General features: G+C 37.2%; 1 protein-coding gene across 1 annotated transcript in view; it reads left to right on the top strand.

Annotated features, from left to right (window-relative positions):
- The window catches only part of AUH (AU RNA binding methylglutaconyl-CoA hydratase), a gene marked incomplete at its 3' end in the record, with an annotated part of 118171 nt that extends 93737 nt beyond the window's left edge, over window positions 1-24434 (top strand). The window contains exons 7-10 of the mRNA XM_082013265.1: window positions 19879-20066; window positions 21741-21791; window positions 23453-23500; window positions 24357-24434. Coding sequence (XP_081869391.1) covers window positions 19879-20066; window positions 21741-21791; window positions 23453-23500; window positions 24357-24434 — 365 coding nt within the window. The remainder of the gene's footprint in view (window positions 1-19878; window positions 20067-21740; window positions 21792-23452; window positions 23501-24356) is intronic.
- Between the last annotated feature and the right edge of the window lie 257 nt (window positions 24435-24691).

The raw sequence follows: 24691 nt of genomic DNA, 5'->3' as shown, positions 1-24691 counted from the left end.
AAAAAAGCCCACAGAAAAAAAATGGAATAATAATAAAAAAAAGGCAATAACCAACAGGCCAGAATAAAATGCTGAGAAGAATTGCTAAGTTTCAGCAGAGCACTCTGAGCTAATAAGCTCTGAGTTCATTTCATCTAGATTTCATTGTTGTGGTTTCATTGAAATAAAGTTTCTTTTTTGCTATCTGTCTTGAGATGCAAGATATAGGAGATGAGTGCATTGTTTTACTGGTTATTGTTAAAAAAGTAGTGTGATTACTATCTATTTAGGAGTAAAAACATTTGGGAGCTCTTCTGAGTTAGGAGGAAAACTATATGATCATATTTCACATACCATTTAATATAAACATTATATTTCTTTTGTGCAGTTTGGGGCTTAAGTTCTAACATTTCAAATAGGTTTTAGTTAAGTAAAAATGTGCAGCAGAAAATGAGATTTTCAAGGTAGACTTGCATTGCAGTTCATACAATGCAATAATCAATGATGTAAGTGTAAAGATCTTCACTTTTAATCATCTTTAAACTCTTTCAATTTTGTTTATGTCAGATTTCTTTTGTGTTGTGCTTTGTGTCTCCGTAGCCTTGCAGGTTAGCATGTGTAAGCTGATTTGAGGGGAAAAAAATAGAGTCCAGGCAAGACACTGGGCTGTTCAGAGTACCTCTTTGACTAACAGGTATAATGAAATTCAGCTGCAGCGAGCTTCACTTCAGCAGAAACGATGATGTTGGTGTTTTGACATTGCTTGAAGCTCTGGGATGGCTTTCATTGTAGTACACTTAGGATTAACAGGTATTTTCTGTAGATAATACTGTGTATTACAGGATGTAGAACTTCACCTTACAGAAAAGCATATGGAGCATGCCTTTTCCTTTGTTTTTCTGGCATCTGAATAGTTTTCAGAGGCTTGGTAACTTAGGTTGTTCAACTTCTAGAAAAATGGCTACTGAGTATATGCAGCTGTGCTGGATTTATTGGACATGACCAAACTAAGTCTGCTGTGAAAATGCACTGATTCTGAGGCAGTGACTTTTCTGCACATATGTAAAACTGTACACGTATGATTCATCTGACCAGAGTTGTCATAGATTTCAGCATTTAAAATCTGCCAGGGCTACATGTATCCAGGTTTTAATTTAATATAGTGCTTAAAAATGCCTTAAGGACTTTAAATTTCCCCCAATTTAATGGGAAAAGAATCCCCGCAGCAGTGAGACAGATTTCATGTTGCCTACCAAACTGCTAGGTAACTTCTTTTTATTCTTAATGAAAGAATAGCTCTTAGGTCTTTGTCTGTTTCTACTCCTTCTGTTCATATGAAAGTTATGCCTGTGTGCTATGTTTATAACATCTATTGAATACTATTAAAGAAAAAAAAATGTACTGAATTAGTCGTCTTGTCTTCAACCGCTTTAACACTTTTAAAAACATAAAGTAGTATTCCTAAGTAGCCTATGTTGTGCCTGCCATTATATGTTCAGGCCTGGAAAGATGTTAAATAACATTATGGGAAGACTTGTGATGATTAGTATTTTTATTAAGTAAAGGTAGAGATCCAGCACTGTGAGTGTCTATACATAGTTACACATCTCTATATATACATATATATATATATGACTATCTCCCTTCAGTGCATAGTGCCAGTATCTGCTTGTGAAAACTCTTGTTTCTCTGAGGCTTCCAAAGAAGATACACATTGTTTATAAATTCCTTAGTCAAGGGTCTCAGGATGGGTTTATATAAGTAACAAGTTCCAGTCATTTGGGGTGAAATTTTTAATGCTCGGTGACTTTCTCGGGATAATTTAGTGGGAATTTAAGTGGAAATGTAGGCTATAAAAAAAACAAATGTACCAACTTTTTGGTCTGGGAAGGTTGCAGGACTTTACAGAGGACCCTGTGTTTAAGGAGATATCTTTTGGTACGCAGAATTTGATTAAGCATTATCCTTGGAATCATGGAATCATAAAATAGTTTGGGTTGGAAGGGACTTTTAAAGGTCAACTAGTCCAAACTCCTGCAATGAGCAGGGACATCTTCAACTAGATCAGGTTGCTCAGAGCCCCATCCAATCTGACCTTGAAGACTTCCAATGACGAGGCATGCACAACTTCTCTGGGCAACCTGTTCCGGTGTTTCACCACCCTCACTGTGAAAAATTTCTTCCTTATATCACATCTAAGTCTACTCTTCTTTAGTTTAAAAACATTACCCTTTGTCCTATCACTACAGGGCCTGCTAACAGATCTGTATCTTTCATATAAGCCGCTTTTAAGTATTGGAAGGCTGTAGGCTGAACAACTCCAACTCTCTCAGCCTACCCTCACAGGAGAGGTGTTCCATCCTTCTGATCATTTTTGTGGCCCTCCTCTGGAGCCTCTCCAACAGGTCCATGTCTTTCCTGTGCTGAGAGCTCCAGAGCTGGATGCAGGACTCCAGGTGGGGTCTCACCAGAGCAGAGTAGAAGGACAGAATCACCTCCCTGGTCCTGCTGGCCACACTGCTTTTGATGCAGCCTAGGATACAGTTGGCCTTCTGGGCTGCGAGCGCACATTGCCAGCTCATGTCCAGCTTTTCATCCACCAGTTCCCCCAAGTCCTTCTCGGCAGGGCTGCTCTTGATCCTTTCATCCCTCAGTCTGTACTGATACTGGGGGTTTCCCTGACCCAGTTGCAGGATTCTGCACTTGACCTTGTTGAACCTCATGAGATTCACACAGGCCTACTTCTTGAGCTTGTCCAGGTCCCTCTGGATGGCATCCCATCTCTCAGGCGTGTCAGCCACACCACTCAGCTTGGTGTCATTGGCAAACTTCCTGAGAGTGCACTCGATCCCACTGTCTGTGTCATTGAGAAGGTATTAAACAACACTGGTCCCATTATGGATCGCTGAGGGACACCACTCATCACTGATCTCCATCTGGACATTGAGCTGTTGAGAACTACCCTCTGGATGTAACCATCCAACCAATTCTTCATCCACCCAACAGTCCACCCATCAAATCCATAGCTCTCCAATTTAGAGAGAAGGATGTTATGGGGGACTGTGTCAAAGGCCTTACTGAAGTCCAGAGAGATGACATTAGTAAGCTCTTTCCCTGTCCACTGATGTAGTCACTCCATCCTAGAAGGCCACTAGGTTGGTCAGGTAGGACTTGCCCTTGGTGAAGCCATGCTGGCTGTCCCAAACCACCTCCCTGCCCTCCATGTGCCTTAGCGTAGCTTCTAGAAGGATCCGTTCCATGATCTCCCCAGGCACAGAGTTGAGGCCGACAGTTTGGTAGTTCCCAGGGTCCTCCTTGCAGCCCTTTTTGAAAATGGGTGCAATGTTTGCCTTTTTCCAGTCACCAGTGACTTCACCTGACTGCCAGGACTTTTCAAATATCATGGCAAATGGCTTGACAACTACATCAGCCAGTTGCCTCAGGACTCTGGGGTGCATCTTGGCAGGTCCCTTAGACTTGTGGATGTTCAGGTTCCTCAGGTGGTCTCGAACTGATCTTCTCTTACAGTGGGAGCGACTTTGCTCCGCCAGTCCCTGTCTTGCAACCCATCCACTCAAGAGGTGTGAGAAGAGAGGTTGCTGGTGAAGACTGAGGTAGAAAAGTTGTTGAGTCTTCCCACATGCTGTTTATAGATTTTTCTGGAGCTTCCTGATAACATTCGTTTCTGTTCAGGCCTGAGCAGTATTTTCCTTGTACTGAGAGGCTGAAGTCAGACTCCAGGGCAGAAATCTCAGGCCTTTTCCTGTGCTCTCACCAATGCTGCTGCAGTGCACACCACATCACAGTGTAAGGCCCAGAGCACTCCAGAACCAGTAGCTATGGAGTAGGTGAGAAAAGACTGCTGAGGAGATCTAATGCTGGGGAGGGAACTGGGGCTGACCAGTCAATGAGCAAGTGGGAAGAAGGACAGGGCACAGTTTGAGTGTCCAAATGGACAGATGGTACAGAAAAAATGATGGTTGGATGGGAACATATCAGAAATGACTGTGCCCACTAAACACAGTCCTTTACAAAGTTGTGAATGGAGACAGTGTTTTTTTAAGGCTTATCTATGAGGGAAGAGGGGGGTCATTTTAAAATTTATTTGTTTGAAGTATTGCTTAAACTGTGTTGATTCCTGTATGGACACTAATAGTTCTAAGTTGGAGAGGACTTAATTTATTTTAATCAATTTTGAAATTGAACTTACTTCAATATAAATCAGTCTAATATTTCAGAACGCTTCCTTACAGGCAGGCATCCTGCAAGTCGCATTACTCTTCTGTCACCAGCAGTCCCAACTGCAGCATGTGCTGCACTCTGCATGGTATTTGATGTTACTGTAGGAAAATATTACTGCCATCTTTAATCAGCAGAGAAATCCAGCACCTTGCAGCTGAAGGTAATATACCTTATATGGTTCCTCAAGAAATATACCTTGTATAGTTCCTTATACAGATCCTCAAAAAAAAGAGTAGCGGCAACACCTAGGAGATTATACAGACATGCTAAAATGTATTTTGGAAGAACGTGATTGAAAAGTGAAGCACTCTATTATCAGCTACTATTTTATGCAATTTTGCACAAATCGGCACAGTATAGCTTGCAAAGTTTTAAGCCAGCTTTTTATCTCTATGCGTTATTCTGTATATTCTTTCACTTCATGGGCATGTATGCTGGTGCTGTTCATAATGAGATTTTTTTTAAAGACTGAAGCTTGCCCAAATATGTTTTGTGGATTGCAAATGACATGTTCCGCTACCAATGTCAAGCCAAATTTAACTCTGTATTCCAAGCAGAGATGTTAAAAGGGCTCAAAATAAGGTGCTTTTTTTTTTTTTTTAATACAAGCAAACCACATTTTTCCCTGGGTTTCATTCTTAGATACAGCTGAACTGTTTTGGCTGAATTAAAAAAATACCACATAAACAGCCTAGCAATATGAACTTCTTGCTAGACAATACTTATAAAGGGAAGAGCAATTAAAAAACTTAGAGCAATTATACTCAATTAAAAATAACACTTTATATTGGGGAATCTTAATGTGATATTAATAAAGGTGATACTACCAGCACTGCCTCTAAATAGAAGTACAAATGCATCATATTACTAAGATTCTTTAAATTGAGGATTAATTTTTAGCTGGATTTTAACTTTTTTAGCATTTGACTTAAGAAAATATAGGCCTGTGATAATCTGCTTACCTTGCTATATCATACAAAGGAAACTAATATGGATGTGAAATGAAAACTTGGTTACACAATAGTGTAAAGTACAAGATCGTTAGATGATCTGGTATTTGATGTTACTGAAAATGAAAAATATAACACCAGAATTCAGAGAATTCAGAGAATTCACAAAATTCCCTATTTGTTTTTGAATCCCTAATTTACGTTAGAAAAATTACTTTGTACTTGAAGCAGCTATATTAGATGAACAGTCCATTTTATCTTCTTGACCAGAAGAGTGTGAGTGGTCAGGATAACCTGATATGGTTATGAGAAAGCGTGAAAACAAGGAAGACTATTAAGTATAATCCCAACAATAATAGTAGGTACTATGGTAATGTGAACAAGATACCATTATTTCCTGAAATTGAGGAGATGGGTGAAATAGAATCAGAACTCCCTTTGGTATTCTCTTCACAGAGAAGCTTAGAAATATTTTATTAAATATTAATAACAACATAAAAGACCTTTGGTCTTATTTTAATTTTAATTAGGCAGGATATATATGCCATTCACTTTGAAGCCAAATGCTACTCCTTTGTATTAACCTGCAGGGGGTACTAGAAAATTGAACCGCGTAGCATTTAGCTATTTCTCCTCCTGCCATGAGATAACTAACATCTACTCTTTTGCAGACTTTTAGTGTTACCTGATCCCCTTATACCGGTTTCATATTGACTTGTAGAGTTTGAGTGGTATGGTGTGAAATGCTGCCTCAGCCCATTTCTTATAAATCAACAGAACTTAGGAAAGTTATTAAGCTTCAACTTAAATTGCTGAACCTAGAAGGGTTGAAATGAGATTGAAGAGACAAAATGGACAATATTTCAGGAGGGAAACAAAGCTGTGTATTATATACTGAACCCATTTTGTTTTGTGGTGAATGATAAAGGCAACTGAAAAACCTAAGAACTTAATGGTGGCTGGTATGGCTAAAAAGAATAGGAAGTTTTTGACACGTATAGCTGAGGCAGGAATTACTAAGAAGCAAATGAAGAAAAATTAAAAGAAACCAATTGTATGATGTCGGTAGGTTTTTAGAATCTTGACCAGCTGTTTACCCAACCTGCCTGCCTCTTATGTAGGTTTCTGACTCTCCATCTAAAGACTAAGAATCATTTTAAGCTGGACCTTGGAGCTTCTGATGTAGCAGCCAGGGATCCTGGGGCCTCTGTTGGGACAACCTTGAAGAGCTGCCAGGCTCCTTGGTGAGCTTTTTCCTCTAGCTAATGGCCTTGGGCATCCACTTTGGCCAGAGCTTGGTATACTTTGGCCAGGTAGCCTAGTGCTTCTTAAGTCTTAATCCTAACATATTTTGCTTGATCAGTCTACCACAGAGCTATAAGCTTGCCAATCCTGCAGTCTGGGGACTGGACACTCCTCATGGGTAAGCTTCCTCAGACTGAAGAGTTTGGTGGACTTAAATGAGTTACGCATGTTAACCAACAACTAACAGGAAACAGAGCTGCTTTCAGAGGACACCCACCTGTGTTCCACTCAATGAAAACAAATGTTTTTATACTGAATACTTCACTTACTGATGAATTCACATTTTCCAATCTTTATCAGAAAAACTGTAACAAGTTTCACTGTCAGTATCATGCCCATGACTGAAATTGTCTTGTCTGTACATATGCATTATTGAAACATGATAAATTGCATCATCACATTTTTTCATGGATACCTTCTTCCACGGAATAGATGGTTCTTTAGTTAGTTGTGCTCAACATTTTTTATATTTTGTTCCCCCATTGTGTAAAATGACCATCATTCCTTATTTCCTGTACATGTTTCGGCCACCTTCTGAGGACATGGTTATTCATTTTTCCATGTAAAAGTATATGAAGGTGATAATTCTTCATCTCACAGGAGTGTTATGGCAAAAAATTTCAGTATTATCTGAGCAACACGCATGCTGTGGTGATGTTAAAAAGTTTGTTTCTTCCAAAACTCCTGTGAAGTGAAGGAGAATATATAGCTTTGTTTTATCGATAAGGTAAAAATCCAGCAAACAGCTTCCTTCATCTCCTGATTGTCCTTAATTTTTAGATAAAATGTTAAGTGGATAACAAAACTATTAATCTCTACCTTGCCTTTTTTTCCTTTTTTTAAACAAAATCATATTAGTCTGATTGTGATACACTGAGATACTTTTCCTGTATAGTTTGTAAATTGTAACAGGTTTAATCAGGTTTATAAATTTAGAAACTTCCACATATGCTATAACACATCATCTTACGTTCTGCCCCTCTGCTATTAGAAAAGCCAATTTAGCCTGTTATATAGTGGTTACCAGACTTGGGCTAGTAATGACCACAGAAGTTGCAAAACAGTTTCTGATGTAGCTCACTTCCCTTGTTCTCAGATATGCATGTAATGTGTTAGAGCTAACTGAAAATATTAAACCTGTTTTTGTACTGCTAGAGCCATTGGTTTGAATTTGAAAATGTTAATGTTCAATCAGAAGAAATCCCTATCATTGCACGTGGGAAGCTGTAAGAGTATTAGCTGTTACTAAGGGGGAAGAAACAGGTAGAAGGAATGCTTTTGTTAGTGCATTCAAGTTTTTGTCTTTTTTGTGTCAGTACATTAAAATAGCAACCCCCCACAACTACTCAGTTATGAATATTACAAATGGACACTTTCTGAGTTGAAGAAGTATTATTACTCAAGAGTTCTGAGGCATGGAAGATAAAAAATACTAGACCTAGCTTTTGTTTCTACTAAAAAAAATTAATTACTCAAGGGTTTTGAGGCACAGAAGATCAAAAATATTAGTCTTTTCTTTTCTACTAAAAAGGCTAAGCAAAACCAATTGATTATGCCGAAAAGATAAACTTACTTCTTCCAGAGGTTCAGTAACTGAATTTAGTGTACTCATGTAAAATACCATGATGGATCATTTATACTGTAATGTATAAAAGGCAAACTTTAATATTAGAATGATAATGTGTGGTTGCCATCATGGCACTATAGAACACTGATGGGTTTCTTGGAAAACCACAACTAACCCAACTCCTGAACTCTCAATAAAGATAGTGTGAAGGATGAATGAAACATCCAACAGTTCTTTGAAATTGAAGCACAGCTTTCTCCTTTACTGTGGCCTCATTTTTAGCTGCCACTGGGTTGAAGACCTTGAAGTAAGTAGGATTTATGTATCAGGCCAAGGTAATATAAAAAACTAAATCCATTTTACTTATGGTCAACATTAAATTTGAAGCACATGAAAAATAGATCCTTCATACGGGTATGAATAGTTTAACTCAGTTTTTAATGGAATAGTTCACCTATTTTGAGATTCATCATTACTGAATAAGAATACGGAGTCTAATTACATATTCATTTATGACTATATTATATAAGAAAGAAATATAGCTTCCAAACTCATAATGAATTCACTGTATGACTGGTATTTTTCTTCAATTTTTCAGAAAATTCAACAAATGAAATGACAGTTGTGTAGTCTGCCTTGAAAGAACAGCTGTACAAGTTGGTTCACCACAAAACAATTTGGACAAAATGATTTATGAAGTACTGTTTCCTTAATTATTTCACAGAACCTCTCTGGCTCTGGAAACCTGTTTGAACCAACTATTACAAATCTCTGAATTTCAGAAATAGTAGTTTCGTGTCCTTTCTTATTTATCTCCATTTTTCATCCTCTATTTTCATTTTATGACCAAGAATTACTTTTTTGCCACTGGTTCTCAGACACAACTGAAAACAAGCTTATAGGAAAAAAATTTGCCCCAAAAAGCTATCAATCCTTTGTAGCTTTATACTAACAACTCTGTATTAATGATCTTCATATTGTAATATGAATTTGAGATCTGAGAAACCAGACTTAATCAGATGACTGAGTTAATCTGAGCTTTCTTGACAGCTAACTCTGTAGAAGTTTTGTGAAGCTGGGAGGAAAATAGGAACATAGGGTGCAAATGTACTTGACATAGACATGAGCGTTTTAAGCAAGAAAAGTACAGAATTCAGTCTCTCAGAAGCCTACCCTGATGCATTTTTTTAACATTATTTTGCACCTGGACATGAAGAAATATGAATGACTACACTAAAATTTAAATTATCCAAACTAAAAGAGATTGAAGGAAGTTAGTTTAATTTTTACCTTTTAGCTCAATGTGCTGCTATCATTAATGCCAGCCAGAAGGAATGGCTATTTGTTAGTTCATTACAAATTGAGTGAAATTCTCCTTTTAGCTTGGGTCTATGAGGTCCTCATAATGAGCCTGTTGGCTTTCTTTATTATGCAGAATGATGAAACATATTTATTGGCCTGACAGAATTTGGATGATCCTAAGAATTTTTTCTAGGTGTTTCCAGAAAAGAACCAAGTTAAAGATTTTTTTGTTTGTTTGTTTGTTTTTCATTTGCCCCATTTCTAGGAAATACAGTGATGATCTTGCAACAAAAAGAAGACATTCAGGAGCTTTGCACAGGGTCACTGGAAACTCTGCTTCCAATCACAGTCATCTGTTCTAGCTCCCTGCAACTGCAGGCTTACTCCCTATACTTGATTTCCCAGTGTTTTCTCCTTAAAAGAGCTCTTCCTCCCCATACCCTGTCTTCCTTTATGTGTGCCTTGAGTATCAGCTATATGTAGTTTATACTTGCAGAAAACATTTCTTTATTCTTTGGCGAGGAAGTAGTTGTCTCTTTCTCATCCGGCACATTTTCACGAAACCACCATTGCGCTCACATTTAGGGAGCTACAATGGTCTAACACAGAGTATTGTGGGGAATCATGGCTGTGTCTAGTCTGATAAGCAGGGGAAGATTGTCTGTGGGGTTTGAACCTACCAGCGTGAGCTTACAGGTAGCTCTCTGTCCTGTGATGAACCAGTAAGGAGAGAATATACGTATTACTGGTGCTGGGGGATTATCAATGCAAAACCATTAAAATTGCTGCTGCTGCTCAAGGGTGCTCCACAAGTGCAGTGCGAGTAGCATAGAGGAGTACTATCATATTAATGGTGTCATTTTTATTGATTGCATTTTATTTTTATCAGTTCAAACAATCAAGGGTTTCTTTGCCACAAATCCTCACTGGTATGAAATAGTACATGGCTTGAGTACAAGGAGCAGACTGGCGAAGAAGGATAAATTATTTTCCTTAATAAGACATTTTTAGGTCTAGGTAGGACTATTTAAAAGATTGAAGGTTCAGTTCAGTGGCTGAACTAAATTATCAATCAGAATTAAGTGGTAAAACCAAAACTTTTTTTGAGATTAAATATAATATTTTGTTTCACCAGAAGTTGTTCTGGGCTCTTAAGAAAGCGCAAGGAAACGGACATGCACGAGCAAGCAACCAGATGAGAGAGACTGAGACAGCAATGTAGACTGTCTCAAATCGTATTTAGGTTTTATAACACATTGCAAGCTTATCCTGCTTTTCGTTTTCCATTGGATATCTCCACAGAACACCTACAGCTTGCTGTGTGGCCTTAAATTGGACGTGTGTGGTAAGATACAGCCCTGTTTGGTTAGGGTTAACAATGGAGGTGTGATAAAGGCTTTCATTTCCTGAGCTGTTTCAGTGGTCCACTTGCAAGAAGATATTTCTATGCAACAGCTGAGCCAGGTTGGGGAAGAGAGCTACCGGTTCTTAGGGTGAAACACATGTCAAGCTTAAAATGAGAGAGAGAGATGGGAATTCTGTTAAAAAAATAAATTTTTTTCTGAGAAAGAGAAAAGAGACTGACACCAAGAAGGTGATGTGGGTTTGTTTATGCATGCTCATCAAATTCCTAGCCTTGCAGGCAAATGGAGTCTACAAGGGGTTTCATTCAGCATGTCTACTCTTTTTCTAAAGATTCCATGATTCTCTTTGGATTTCAAGGGTAAAGTGTCCTTTATTAAAGAAATTATTTTTTTTAGTTTCTTGCTCATACACCATGTATTCTCTGAAAGACTTTACGCAGAAAGAGAGCTTTGAAGTCTCGAGGCTCCAGTAAAATGTTCCTAAATGGCTGTGGATTTGGGAGAGCTCTAGCACTGACTCAATCAAGCAGGTGGATCGCTGCCAGAGAAGGGTCAGAGGATCTGCACGCAGGAGTGCCTGGAGAGATCCAGAACTAGGAGCAGCGACCAGGCTGTCACCGCACCTGGAAGCACAAAGGGTTCAGCAGCTGGGTCTGCTCACATCAGAATGGTCCTGCCAGAAGAGCAGGATGAGGCCAGATAGTGAGAAGTGAGTGATGCTCCCCATCTTGCTGATCCTTAGCATTTTTAATAAACTATTCTTAATGATTTATGTTAATTAAAAGATACTTTTTTTTTTTTAGTAAGTACAGTGTTTCCGGCAACTATCCTAGCTCTTGCTGCTGATGCAATTAATTTCTTTATTACCTCCTGCATATATAGCCCAAAATGTCTCTTTTCCTGGAATTTGGATGTAGGATGTAAGGAAAATAAAATTCGTATCTAATTTCTTTGATCTTAAAACTGTAAAGGTCCATGAAAGCGAGCTCATCTGTGTGTGATTAGGTGACAGAAGAATCTAATTAGCACTAGCTTCTCTATCTGTAGGGAAAGACTTGCCATTGCATACAGCTGTTTTATGCCATAAACAGTGACTTCTGTATTGCTATGTCATAGCAGCAGGTGAGAGGAATATAAAAGGTGTTTTTGTAATGTAGTTCCTTTCCTTAGTGTTGTAACAGTCAGAGCTACAGCCTGGGAGTAATCACTTGTTCAATCTCTCTCTTTGTTGATTTCCTGTCAGTAACTGGCTTTTGGGTTTTTTTGAGGAATTACAAATTGACTAGGATATGGTGGAAGAGCTATAGTTTTCCATTAAGGAAAAGCATCTGAGTAATCCCAAAAAATAAAATGTTGCACTTATTGGGGTAGGTCCACTGTTGCACAGGAACTATCCTAGTAGCAAATCTATCCCACATGTATTTAAAGTTGTTATATATCTTTACACAAAATTATATGCATATTGAAGTGAAAATTTCTAATTAATTTGGGCCGTAATGTCTTTTAAAACTCTGATTCTTAAGATATTAACAATATGAATGAATGAAATAGTATTTATCAGTGAGGGAAGAAGAGTCATTTTAAATGTACAATCTGTTGTCTGACCTTCTAATAGTAGTATAACTTGAAACAATGTGCTAGTCCTACCTGCCCTCTTTCAGTTGATCCTGAACAGCAATATATGGAACCAAGAGTCAGTTGAAAGTAGTAAAGAAGTGTGATTTTCTGATAAGTACATGAACAAATAAGCAGTTTGGATCTTCTTCCAATAGCTTTCGTTTATGTTGGATTTGTAACCTTTCAGTCTTTGAATACCTGGTCTTTTGTATAGTCTGGAGGGTATCTGCTTCTCACAGTATAGCTGAGTAGTGACTGAATCACATTTGTATAGGAAATAAAGAAGTTTTCTGTAGAGCATGTAAAGGATGATCCTGGCTTTAGAAATAGCTTCTGCCCGGCCCTGTCATAGGCTTCTAACTTGGTATGTTCAGATCACTTAAACTGCAGTTTCTTAGGTGTCAGTTCACTGATTTTAGTATATTGATAGCCAGTCTGGAACCATCAAGCATGAAAACATGAAGCCGAAGTCACTAAGGGTGCTTGTGTCTCTGAAAAAAATGAGCTTTTCATTGTTTCAAGTTAGGCATGCAAATATCCATATGATCCTGTAGCATAGGCTGAATGCATGTTAATATTTACATTTGGGATGAATTTATTCTGTTATTTCTCATATAAGTTTTAAGTATTCTTGCAGATAGGTAATATACTTACAAGAAATAGCAAATAATGTAACATTCAGAATACAAATTAGCATGCATGGATAAAAATAACATTTCAATTACTCATGTGACTTACAGAATTTTTAATAACAGCAGGGATTATTTCTTCACATATCAACTATTACTGTAAAATAACAAACAGAAGGATCAGTCTGGGAAGTAAAAATAACAGAATGCCATTCTGGCACTCTAGATAGCGCTGCAAAATCTAACAGATCAAGCTGAAAAAGTTAGGAGTATTTCTGAGTATTAGACTTGGTATCTCAAAATTAAGTTCCAATTTACTTAAGAGTTTGCTCTTTGCATTGCGGATTATTAGATTAATGCATGCCAGCTTTGAACGATTTGGCCAGATTTGTAGTAGAGCCAGTGTTTTCAAAGCACTGTAAAATTTTGTAGACATTATGTTATAGCCTAGGTACTAGGCTAGGTGCAGTGTAGCTGTAGTGTATGGCTGCCTCATCTGTGAGGACTCAAGACAAAAAATACACTTCATAGGTACGAGTTCATTTTAGATATATTTATCAGTAGAGAGAGCGCTCTGCCTTCTTGGGGATTTCACAGTTGAAACAAGCAGGGTTGTGTCCTCCTACAGTCTTGTTGGGTTTGCTGTTTGCCCTGGGCTCCCATTCTTTTAGCCACCCATTCTCCTTTCTTTAGTGCTGCTCAAGTCAGAGAATTTTGGGGATGAATAATTTCAGAGGTAAATCTTAAAGACCCATTACTTTGGAACAGTTGAAAGCAGATTAATTTGATAGTAGTCAGGATGGGAGAAAGAATAGGGTTAGGAATAGGAACTGCTTGGGGGGTTAGCAGAGTGACAGATGTCTTTGCTGTGTAGAAGAATAAAATGGTAGATTTCTGTAAGGAGAGCACTGAATTGAGATAAACATTCAAGTCACTTTCTCATAAGCAGTGAAGACTTCAGATTTAATAGTCTGGTTTTCGCTTTACGTGTTGTTTCTTTATTTCAATTCTGTCCATTAAAAACTAAAGTAACTATTCCAATTTAGGACTGTGATCTCATTCAAAATGTAAATAAAAATAGGATAATACTGTGATAATGAATTTTTCTGTATGTCACTTGCCATAAGTAACGATGATAGTTTTTCTTATGTCTGGACTTTTTTGTCCTGATTTTCACATGAATCAAATTTTAGGTGTCACAGTCAATCCAAAACTATAAGAACATGGACTATAAAATTAGTTATTTAAAATACAAGTTAAATAAAAGTTTTTACCTAGTACTACTTATAAAGCCCACATGATTTGTAAAGTATGATCATACAGACTAACACTGGTCTAAGCCTCCTACCTGTTGTTACAGCTGAGTAATGACTTCATTAAATATGTGGGTGTAGTTTTGAAACTGGAAAATGCCTTCTCTTGGGCCATTAATTTCTATCTGCAGGAAGATGTTTTAATGTGTATGTACTTTTGAATTTCACTTAAGTTCACTTTCTGTCATTATATTCCCAAATGGCAATAAGACCAAGTTCCTATCTGGAATAATAGGAAGGCACGTGGCACGAATCTCTCATGCTTGTTGTGTGCTCATGCTTGTTGCATTTGTTTACATTTAAGTAAAAGTTAATAAGTAGATTAACAGCTTCAGGCATTTCTCTTTTCTTCCTTAAGTAATTTCAGTTTAAAAAAGTAAGGCAACTTGTCAGTGTGTGCATTGCTAATCGTGTGAGTGCTGGGAGTCCATGGGTAGTAATGCAGATCTGCGCTTGTCAAGCCGTGTTTAGTCTGGCAGTGGAGTCCGTGCAGCTAATTGTACCACGCTTTGTGAGGGAAATGTGGAGTAAGGTCCTCACACGAGATGCAGAATCCCTTTTGAAGTGGAGTCCATTTTATAAACATCAGTTTCCAGATGCGTTTTTGGTTCCATTCATTTCATGTATGCGGCCACCTGCTGGGAAATCATCTTCTCTCTTTCTCAGTCTACAAGAGGATTACTTATTTTGAAAATAAATTAGTCTTTCTAAATTACCCAATGATTTCATCTTTCTGTACAAAAGCTGTGATTATTTAACTGCTAGTGAATTCTGAGAGTATATTTACACTTTCTCTCATGCATTGTAAGCGTTCGTACATCTTCAAGCCAAGTATGACATTCTTCTCATTCAAGCTGCCACCTTCAAGCCACACACGCGTGGCATTTTGGTATATTCTAGGCATTTTTCAGATAGGTTTTTAAATAAACCAGTCCACAGATGCAAATGAATAAAATGGATTATGAAAATTAAGGACTGATTTGCAAATTAAGTTGGCAGTGTTGGAGCTGGGGTTTGCCGCTGCTGCCAGGCTGGCGTAGGTAGCGTGTCATCCTGCCTCTTTGACCTCGGGTACGGTTGTGTCTGATGTTCCTGCCGGGCTTTCTTCTGCTTCACTGGCAAGCCAGACGTCCATGAGCCTTTTTGGCAGCCTATTATGAAATCGTGCTCAAACAGCTTCTCAGTCATCACAGACCCTGGGGCAACCTCTGAGTCAGCCTCAGGCCACTGTCTCAGGCTTTGCTCAGGTCTCAAGTCTTCTTCCAAATAACGACTTACAGGACCAGACATGGGAGCAGCCTCGCCTACTGCCTGCTCTTTGTCAGCTCAGAGCTTTTTTCGCCTTGCAGAGATAACGTTTTGCTTCTTTTATTCTCCAACCCATTTTCACCCCATAACTTGCATCTTTGTTGATATCTTTCCTGGTCTAAGCCGTTTTTCTGTTATTGGTCGGTCATCTAGTTTGTGCTGGTGAAGGGCTCTTCGTGTTTTCTTCTGTGGAAGGTTTAGGGATGTCTGAGCCCAAAAAGAGATCATACCCGTTAGTTAAAATATGTACAACTTTGCAGGATCAATTTCTAATCTGGGAAATAATCTGTTGGAAACTTGGTGTTAAATAACGTCTGGGTAGAGTATTTAGGCTTTTAGAGTGTTTAATATTTTGAAAATTACTTAACTTAGCAATGGATGGCAGGTACTTTAAAAGTGGAAAATGTGTTAGTTACACAGGCTTTTAAAATACGACTTACATGACTGAAAGTTATTACATTAAAATAACAATTTTATCCACATTAGCTTATTTATAGGGTCATATTGTTCAGGATTCGGTGTTGTGAACAGCAGGTTTCTGCGTTCCATATTTCTATGAATTTCAATGGAAAGGAGAAAAATCAACTACAGCTTTCTGCAAAAGAATCACAAGGATACATTTTAACCATTTATTGACTGACTTGAATAATTAAAAAGTTTGTGGCTGACAGACTTTGGTTTCACCATTGATTATTAATAAACTATTAGAAATGGATAGTAGTCTTTAAAAAAAGAAGTCTAGAAAACTGACAGTTAAATCATTCTAATGCAAATCAAACACAGCTTGTGATAGAAAGAATCATTTTTACTTGACCTAATAAACAGGATTATTACTGTTTGGATTTTTGGATTTTTTTGGATTTTTTGTCAGAACAGGATTTTTTCCAATAGGTTTTGACAGAGCCTTCAGCTATGAGAAACTACTGACTGTAGATACTCTCTGCCAGAATGATGAATCTATTTCCAGTAAGCTAGTTGCTTCATCTTGCTGGATATACTCTTGGGAATTTATCACGTAATTCCCTTAATCCAAACCAGTTGTGTACATATTTTGTAATTGATGAATTACTGACAGTAAATAAATATTCATACAAAATCAACTATTTGTTAAAGAAAAAAGTACTATTTGACAGTTTTCATACCAGAACTTAATCTTGTATTTACTGTGTCTTTTCACATGAACTAGAGTGTAATCTAAAGCTGCTGTTTACAATTATTACAACATTGAATATATACCATCTCAGATAAGAACGTATTTACATTGCAACTGTATGTCAAATACTTTTATCAACACAGTGAGTAATACCAGATCACTAGTCCTTGAAATAACATGTCATTAAATTTGTGAAGATGAAACAACTATTCTTCCATCAAATTCTGCTCTACATTTAGATTAAATGCCTTGGTTAAGTAATGTCTTTGAAGACTGGGTGTTACTTCCTTTAGCTCTGATTGTAGTTGGCAGGCTTTATATGTTCTTTGTGTATTACCAAAACAGAACATCTATTTGCAGTGTACTCTCTGTCTTTTCTTCATAAATGGATGTAACTTTGGTGTGTTGGCTGTATTTTGGTGTGTTGTTTGCATTTGATTAATTGGGTCTTACTGCCTTTGTGTGTGCATATATCTTATTCCTACTACTGAATATATATGATTGATGCACTGAACTGTTGGCTTCTGTTCTGTGAATATTAATCAAAGAATATGCTCCTCTGCTTAATGGCTTTGCAGTGTAGGAGGCAGCCAAACAACATAGACTATAGTCTGCTTTTTTTGCTCTTTAATCGTTATTGTGTAAGACACTGGCAAGAACACTTTTTTCATCTATAAACACTATTTCATGCTTAAACATATCCATTGTTTGGTCAAAGTTATGAAATATTGTTGCTCAATTAAATTTTGTTTTCAACATTTCCTGGTAAAAGCAGTAATAGAAGAGATAAAACAGTAAAGGAAGGGGAGATAATTAAGGAGAAAAAATACTAGGCATAGCAAGCAAGGAAGAAGCAGAAGATGTGAAGTCAGTAAATTCAGCCTCATATGGTTTCAGGTCTTATGATTTGGACAAAAAAATTTTTTTAATCAAAAGCCAAACGTTGCTTTTCTAGATTACTTTACAATGGTGAAAGGAATCATTTATGACTAAACTATTCTTAAAGAGAATCGGGGTAGACATTTGCTATGTTCTGATGTCCACTTAAAATGTGTGTAAAGATAGACATTGATCAGGGTGTGACAGCTTCTTTTGAGTGAGAAATTAAAAGACATGTTCAGTATATAAAACAAAACTAGTAAATCTTTGTTAGTGGTGATGGTGGTACAGCTCCGTATCAGAAGCAGCAAACTTCTTGAAAACACAGCTCACATTTTTATGGCATGCAGTTCTGATATAAAGGTTGATAGCTACAGCTTTAGTAATTCTCTGTGAATCTCACCAGTGAGGCAGTCAAGGCTAATAGTATTTTACAAGAGGTTTTGGTTTTAGTCCACCCAGCCCACCCTGCCCCTTTCATAAAAATGCCCTAGAGCAGGAGCGTTGTCTAAATTATGCTGTTAGCAAAATTTTTACCCTAGTGCTACTACTGGCTTCGCTGTGCAACTATTAGCAGAATTTATTGAGCAGGAGTTTCTCTTGCTGTTGCCTGTTGCCCTTGACCATTAGGACAGTCTTGCAAAAATCCTCTGAGTGGTAGGACCATAGAGGATATCACATTATTTGTATTTACCAATGTTGTTGTTCTACAAATTCTATTTTAACTTTTATAAGTGTAAGCATTTTTTTAATCTTCAGGTTTCAGCCCAGAAAATGTATCTCAGGTTTTTGTTATAGATCATGATTTTGTAATATTCTAGAAAAGCGTAATGCAGAGATACCCCAAACTGCATTTTTGTATGATGTAATGTGTTCAAAGGCAGGTCAGTTTTTATGTAAAGGAATTCAGTAGTACTGAAGCTTGTGATGCATAAAAAAACAATAGTTGAAAGCTGAATCACTGAATCACAAAAACTTTTTGTTTGTCTCCAGTCAGTTTATTTGTCTCAGAGATGTATTTAAAGTATTTTCAGGAAACACCAGGAAGAGAACTGAATGGCTTCAATAAAATACTGGCTTAGTCCACCATTATCTAGTGGAAATTAATCTCTTTTATATAAGTTGAACACACATTTATCCAACGTTGTACCACCTCCCTTTGAACACCTATAAATATTCCTCTCGCATATCTATACATATGTATATTTGAATATATTAGCATGCTCTTGCAGAAATAGCTATTTGGAAAGAAATTTTTAGTCATAGACTGTCTATATTAATTGAATATCTGTTTCAGATCCATTTCAAAATGGTAGACCTTGTATATTTTCAAAATCCTTTTTCCTGGATAAAGGCCATTTCCACAGTTTTAATTCAGACAAACATCTGCTTCTGTGATTTGAGTCTACATCTTCAGTTTTGATGATGATTATTCCCACATTCTCATTGTTTGTCAATTCTGGAAAGTTAATTCTTAGTCCAACTAAGCAGTCTTCTTATGTCTGGTTAATATTGTGACTGCTTAGTGACCTTCTGAAAAGGCTGATCTGTGAGAGAAGTTTTTAACATAGTAAGAAAAGCTAACTAAAATCAGGTGCCTGCTGATCCAGAACTGCTGATCCACACCTGCCATTGTCCTTTCCTAGTTTTTGTAATCAAGCTTTAAGGTTTCAACAATAATATGGAAGTAAGGAGAGACAAAACCATGGCTTTTTAAAGACTTTGTCCGGTGGTTTTAGTTTAATTTAGGGATAAATTTGCATTGTCTCTAACATATGCAAATTTTAGCATGGACTACAGTCTTGTTAGAGTATATATTCTTTTTGAGTATAGTTCTTCAAATGTGTTCATATTGTGGTGACTAATATAATAAAAATACACAGACTGTTAAAAAGAAGTAGAGTTTTGGGATATGCTAATTACTGGCAAGTAGTTTTCCTTCAGCTTTTGATGGTATGATTAAGGTAACTTGTCTGTAATCAAACAGAGTCTCTATAAATATTACCTCATCTCTATTAATATTACCTCTTTTCACTTATTTACATGTCTTTCTAAGAAACAGAGCAATTGATTTCATTTTAGATGTATTTTTTTGCCTTAGAACTGAAGGCATTTAGGAATGCCCTTGTGTGATAGTTTAATTTCTATAGGTTCATATAATTGTTTATGGAATTAAAAATGAAAATATTTGAACTGAACAATGCATCCACGTTTGTGGTATAAATGGATGGGAAACTAATACTTGCATTTTGTGTTTTTCCAAATTTTAGGGGGGACACAGAGATTACCTCGCACAATTGGAGTGTCTTTGGCAAAAGAACTAATCTTCTCTGCACGTACTGTAGATGGCGAGGAAGCAAAATCAATAGGATTGATTAGCCATGTGGTAGAACAGAATGAAGCAGGGGATGCTGCGTACAGAAGAGCATTAGCTTTGGCAAGAGAATTTTTACCTCAGGTAAAACAAATTATTTAGGTTTTTAGTTTTTATCAAACATTGAAACTGAAAAAGAACCAAGTGTATTAAGAAAAACTATTATGCAGTTATGTAGTAAAAGCCATTCTAGTTATGTGGAGAGCAATCAGAAATCTTCTCTCTCATGTATTGAGTGGTGTTATTTGGTAATTGTTTCACAGTGAAGCAAAATACCTGTCAATACTCGTATTGTCATGATATGGTTTGTGTCTGTATTGCCTAATTTGGCTTTCAAGTTTTAAACAAAAAATAGTGTGAGGGTTTTTATTTCAGTAAAGCAATTATCTCAATAGGTTATTCTGTTGCTGTTGAACACTTCAGAAGAGAGGCAAAAATGTCCGTATGAAAGTGGATGTATCTCAGTGTAACTCCTATTTTGAAAACATGAAGCTAAATGTAGTTTCAGTATTAAAGCAAAACCCATTTACTAGTGGAAAGTTTGTTTTCTGTCCTTTGTGTATAAACTTGATGAAAGAATCATGCTCTTATTCATTCCAAGTGACACCCTGTCTCTGACTTTCATAAAAGAATTGAAATGGGATTTACTGAATTCCTGTGCTTTAGAACTTGAAAATTTTGTTAAGAAGTTTAAGTATGACCCTTGCAGGACTCTTTGTTATCTGATTGCTACCTGGTCCCCTGTTGCCATAGTCCCCAAGCTGTTTGTTCAGAGTAGGAGTGTGAGTTTGGAGCTTTTGATAAACCTGATTTTCAAGTGAGGGGTCCCAGGTGGCAAATCCATAGGAGGCAGAAGAAAAAAATAATTACTAAACTGCTTTATTGGATCACAAGTGTAACAGCTAAAATTTTTCATTGGAAATGGAAAATGTTACGGATTAAATAAATTTAACTTTGGTTATTTGTATTAAACACCCTCATAGAAAGACAAATGTGAAAATACAGTAAAAATTTTAACATACAATGATTGGTTGATTTATAGTTAAAACTTCGCATCATTGGAACCAGCTCAAAAGCATTTGGTTTTTCCCAGAGTAGCGGGCTACTTCTCTAAAGCAATGTCTGAGTAGTCAGAAGCTGATGCTGATGGATAGGCACAGACATGAGACAGTTCCCAAAAATGTCTCGCTGTTCTAGAGCATATTGGAGGAGGAGGGTGGAAATCCCTCTGCTCGCTGGGGGCCTCAGTTGCTCCTGGAAGAGTGTCATCCCTTGACCAGTGCAGGCTTTGCAGTAAACATATTTTAGGTCTGAAGCCACATCAGTTCATTTTATCTGATTATCACATCTTTTCATGTGTCTCCATTGTGTGATAACAGGGACATAAGATTGACCTTGCGAAGGCCTGTAATGATGTCTCTTAAGGTGGCCATTCTGAGCCTTGCTTTGAAGGGAATTGAGCAAGCTTGACAAAAGTGGACACACTCAGCACCTTTGAAATATAAACTAAACACACTGCTTTAGTTAGGTTCTTTAGAAAATGTTATACTTCCACTTTTTCTCAATATTGAAACTATCAGTTTGGAAGCAAATATGTACTATAGTGAGGTAATTTAGGATATTTGACCTATTTACTATAAATTTAATAAAGTCCAAAGTCTAGAAGATCCCAATATGAGAACATTGATGTGCAGACTCTTCACTGCATAATCTTGTAGATTTTGATGATATGTAAATAAGCTTTTTCTGTCATTTTAGGGACCAGTAGCAATGAGAGTTGCAAAACTGGCCATCAATCAGGGAATGGAGGTAAGAATCTGTACTTCCTGTAAGAGTAAGCAGAAGTCAGCCTGGCAACAGGTCTACTGTGGAGATTTTTTTTCTAGGCGTGTTTTTAGTTTCTCGATGTACAGTCTTTCAAAATCTGTTTGGTCAAAACTTTTTACATGAAATGCAGTTTTTTAATGTCTCAGACTCCTCAGACTTGACGCTGATTTCCATAACGAGGTTTAGTAGCCTCATGTCTGTCCAGGAGTAATGTGCTCTGCTAATTATTAATACTAGAAAGTAAACATAAACTACTATGAACAAGTTGTATTTCAAATGCTGGGCAGAAAAAAACCTCGAAGTCATACTCTGTCAAGTCTGTGAATGCTCTCAGTGTTTGGTAGCTAATAAAGTTAAAGGCCAAAAGGCATGTTACTTATTTTTAATAGTTTAATAGAGGTTAGTGTTAAAATTGTATCTGGAGTCTGATTTCGTATTTGATTCTGATTGCCACTCCTTGAACACTGTTGCCCTAGCTCTAAAGCTCATTAAAATCCAGCCCTGAATGCGTCTGGACATGTGTTTTACTTTAGGCTTGTGAATCATCTTGCTGAGCTCAGCAGGGCTATTCATATTTAAAGCTAAGCACATGCATAAGCTCTGCACCAGGACACCTTGGAGCTTAACCTAGGACAGGGGAAAGGGGATCATACTGCATCCAACGTCTGAATCCAAGAAGATGAATTTAAGAATGGTCTTTTTTTTCTTAAAGTCTCAAAAGCAAACAGTGATGTAATTGAGTTCAGCAAAGCGTACCACTAAAGTTTTGGCCTGAGAACCAAACTGAGATGCTGATGTGCAAAGAGTATGCTTCTTAGGTTTCCACAGCAAGTAATGATGGAATTCAGTATTTGTTTCAGCGACCCAAGGTTCAAAATGCTACAAGCTAACTTAAAGCTAAATTAGCTGCCAGGTATAGTGGACTGAAAGGTCAAAATCGTGTTTGTAGAATTAGGGACAGTAGAGTTAGAAGGACTCTGAATGATCACCTTGTTCAACCTTGAGGCCCCAAGACAAGATCCACTGTATCAAAACCAGTCAAGGAAAATGTTCATTCAAGCTCTTGTTACAAACCTTCCATTGCAGAGATTTCATGGCTTCCTTTGGTAATCCATCCTATAGCTTATCTCCCCTTGACAAATTGCTTGTGGCACATAGCCACAGTCATTCCAATGGCCGTATGGAGAGGTGGTAAGTTCTGCAGCAGTTGATGCTTAAGACAGAAGTAGTGAGGGGAAAATCCAGCCCTTTCAGCTGTTCAGACTAGAACTTATAAAGAAAAAAAAGTTATTAAAACTAGGTGATGATGCAGGATGGCCATTGGCCTTTTTTTAATTTTAAATCCCTTTATACTTGAATTTTTGTTTATTTTGTAGCATGTCATCATGTTCTTACATGACATTTTGAAGATAACTTGTTTCAGAACAAATTTTGATTAATCATGCAGTGCATTAAATCTTTTCCCCTGTAGTAAATGAAATTACAGTGTAGCGTTCCTGTGTTTAAGTAGTGCAGAAGAACTTTGCAGAAGAGTTTTAGTATGTGACGTATAGAAACACAGTATTTAAGTTAGCTGTCAGGAAATAATATATAATAAATATACAAAAATACACTTTTAAAAAACTTTTTATTATTTTCCTCAGGTTGACCTAGTAACAGGTTTAGCAATTGAAGAAGCTTGTTATGCTCAGGTATGTAACTATGATTACATGAAAAAAACCAGAAAACAGCCTTTGTTGGTGCCTGTTATGAAACTAGAAATTCAACTGGAAATTGTTCTATGATTTCTTCTACAAATATTTTGGCATTGTATTTAGAGCTTCCTTCTACTTACTCTGTTTTGTAAGGAATTTAAGGAAGGAGGTGTAGTTTTGGTCAAAAATGTCGCCCTGCCAAGACTGTTAGGGTGAAGGTGGTGAAGGACTGCCAGCCGTATGCCTAGCCAGTCATACATTGCCATGCATCTAGTCCAAGAACAGCCTTGCTTTTGCTTTCTTTTGGTTTAACACGGAGTAACTTAAAAGGCACTTCACTAACATGTGCCACTAATGGCATATGTGCTAACTAACAGAAGATTGAGACAGACTTCTTTGCCAGTGAAAACATGGGAATGATGTGTTGAGTTTGTATGTTCTTGGACTTTGAGACCAGTTTTTGTCTTATAGGAATGTTTCTTAAAGAAGGAAATAGAAGCATCAGCATTAGATATGTATTTAAAACATATGGTGATCTGATTAATAGCCTACACCTCTTCCCCCAAAAAACCAACCCTAAACCCACCAAAAACTCAAAAACAAACCCTAACGAGTTTCTCACAATCATCTGTTTGGAGAAAAGATACTCCTTCTTCTCCCAAATTGTTTCTCAGCTTTATATTGTGCCTTTGAAGTGCCTGGTACTTTCCTGTATCTGACCAGACATTTTAGTTTTCATTTTTCTGTTATATGTTGCATGTCGGATGCATTGAAGAACTAGGATTTGTATGAAAATGTCTTTATTGGTATTGTTTTTGGTGTCAATAATGAATTGTTACTCTGCTCGTTGCAGACTATTCCAACAAAAGATAGAATTGAAGGTCTTCTTGCATTTAAGGAGAAAAGACCTCCTCGCTACAAGGGAGAATAAAAGAAGCTGATGCCTTTAAAATACAAGGGTATAAAAGTACTGCTATGAGGACCATGGAGGTGCATTTTGCATCTGCACCTGAAATATCGCAACCACCAAAGTAAAAGCAAATCATACTGATGTTATGACATTTTGAATGTGTCCATACTTGTACTGAACCCAGATAGAATGTGTGTCAACCTTACAGTTTCTGAAGGTTGATCTGTGTATTGGCAAGGTCACAGGTTCATGCAGCATTTTTAAAATTTCATGTGTGT

The sequence above is a fragment of the Phaethon aethereus genome (genome assembly GCF_964289735.1).
Source record: "Phaethon aethereus genome assembly, chromosome: Z".
Classification (NCBI taxonomy): domain Eukaryota; kingdom Metazoa; phylum Chordata; class Aves; order Phaethontiformes; family Phaethontidae; genus Phaethon; species Phaethon aethereus.
Note: the sequence above shows the minus strand (reverse complement) of the source record. Positions and strands in the feature narration are given on the sequence as shown.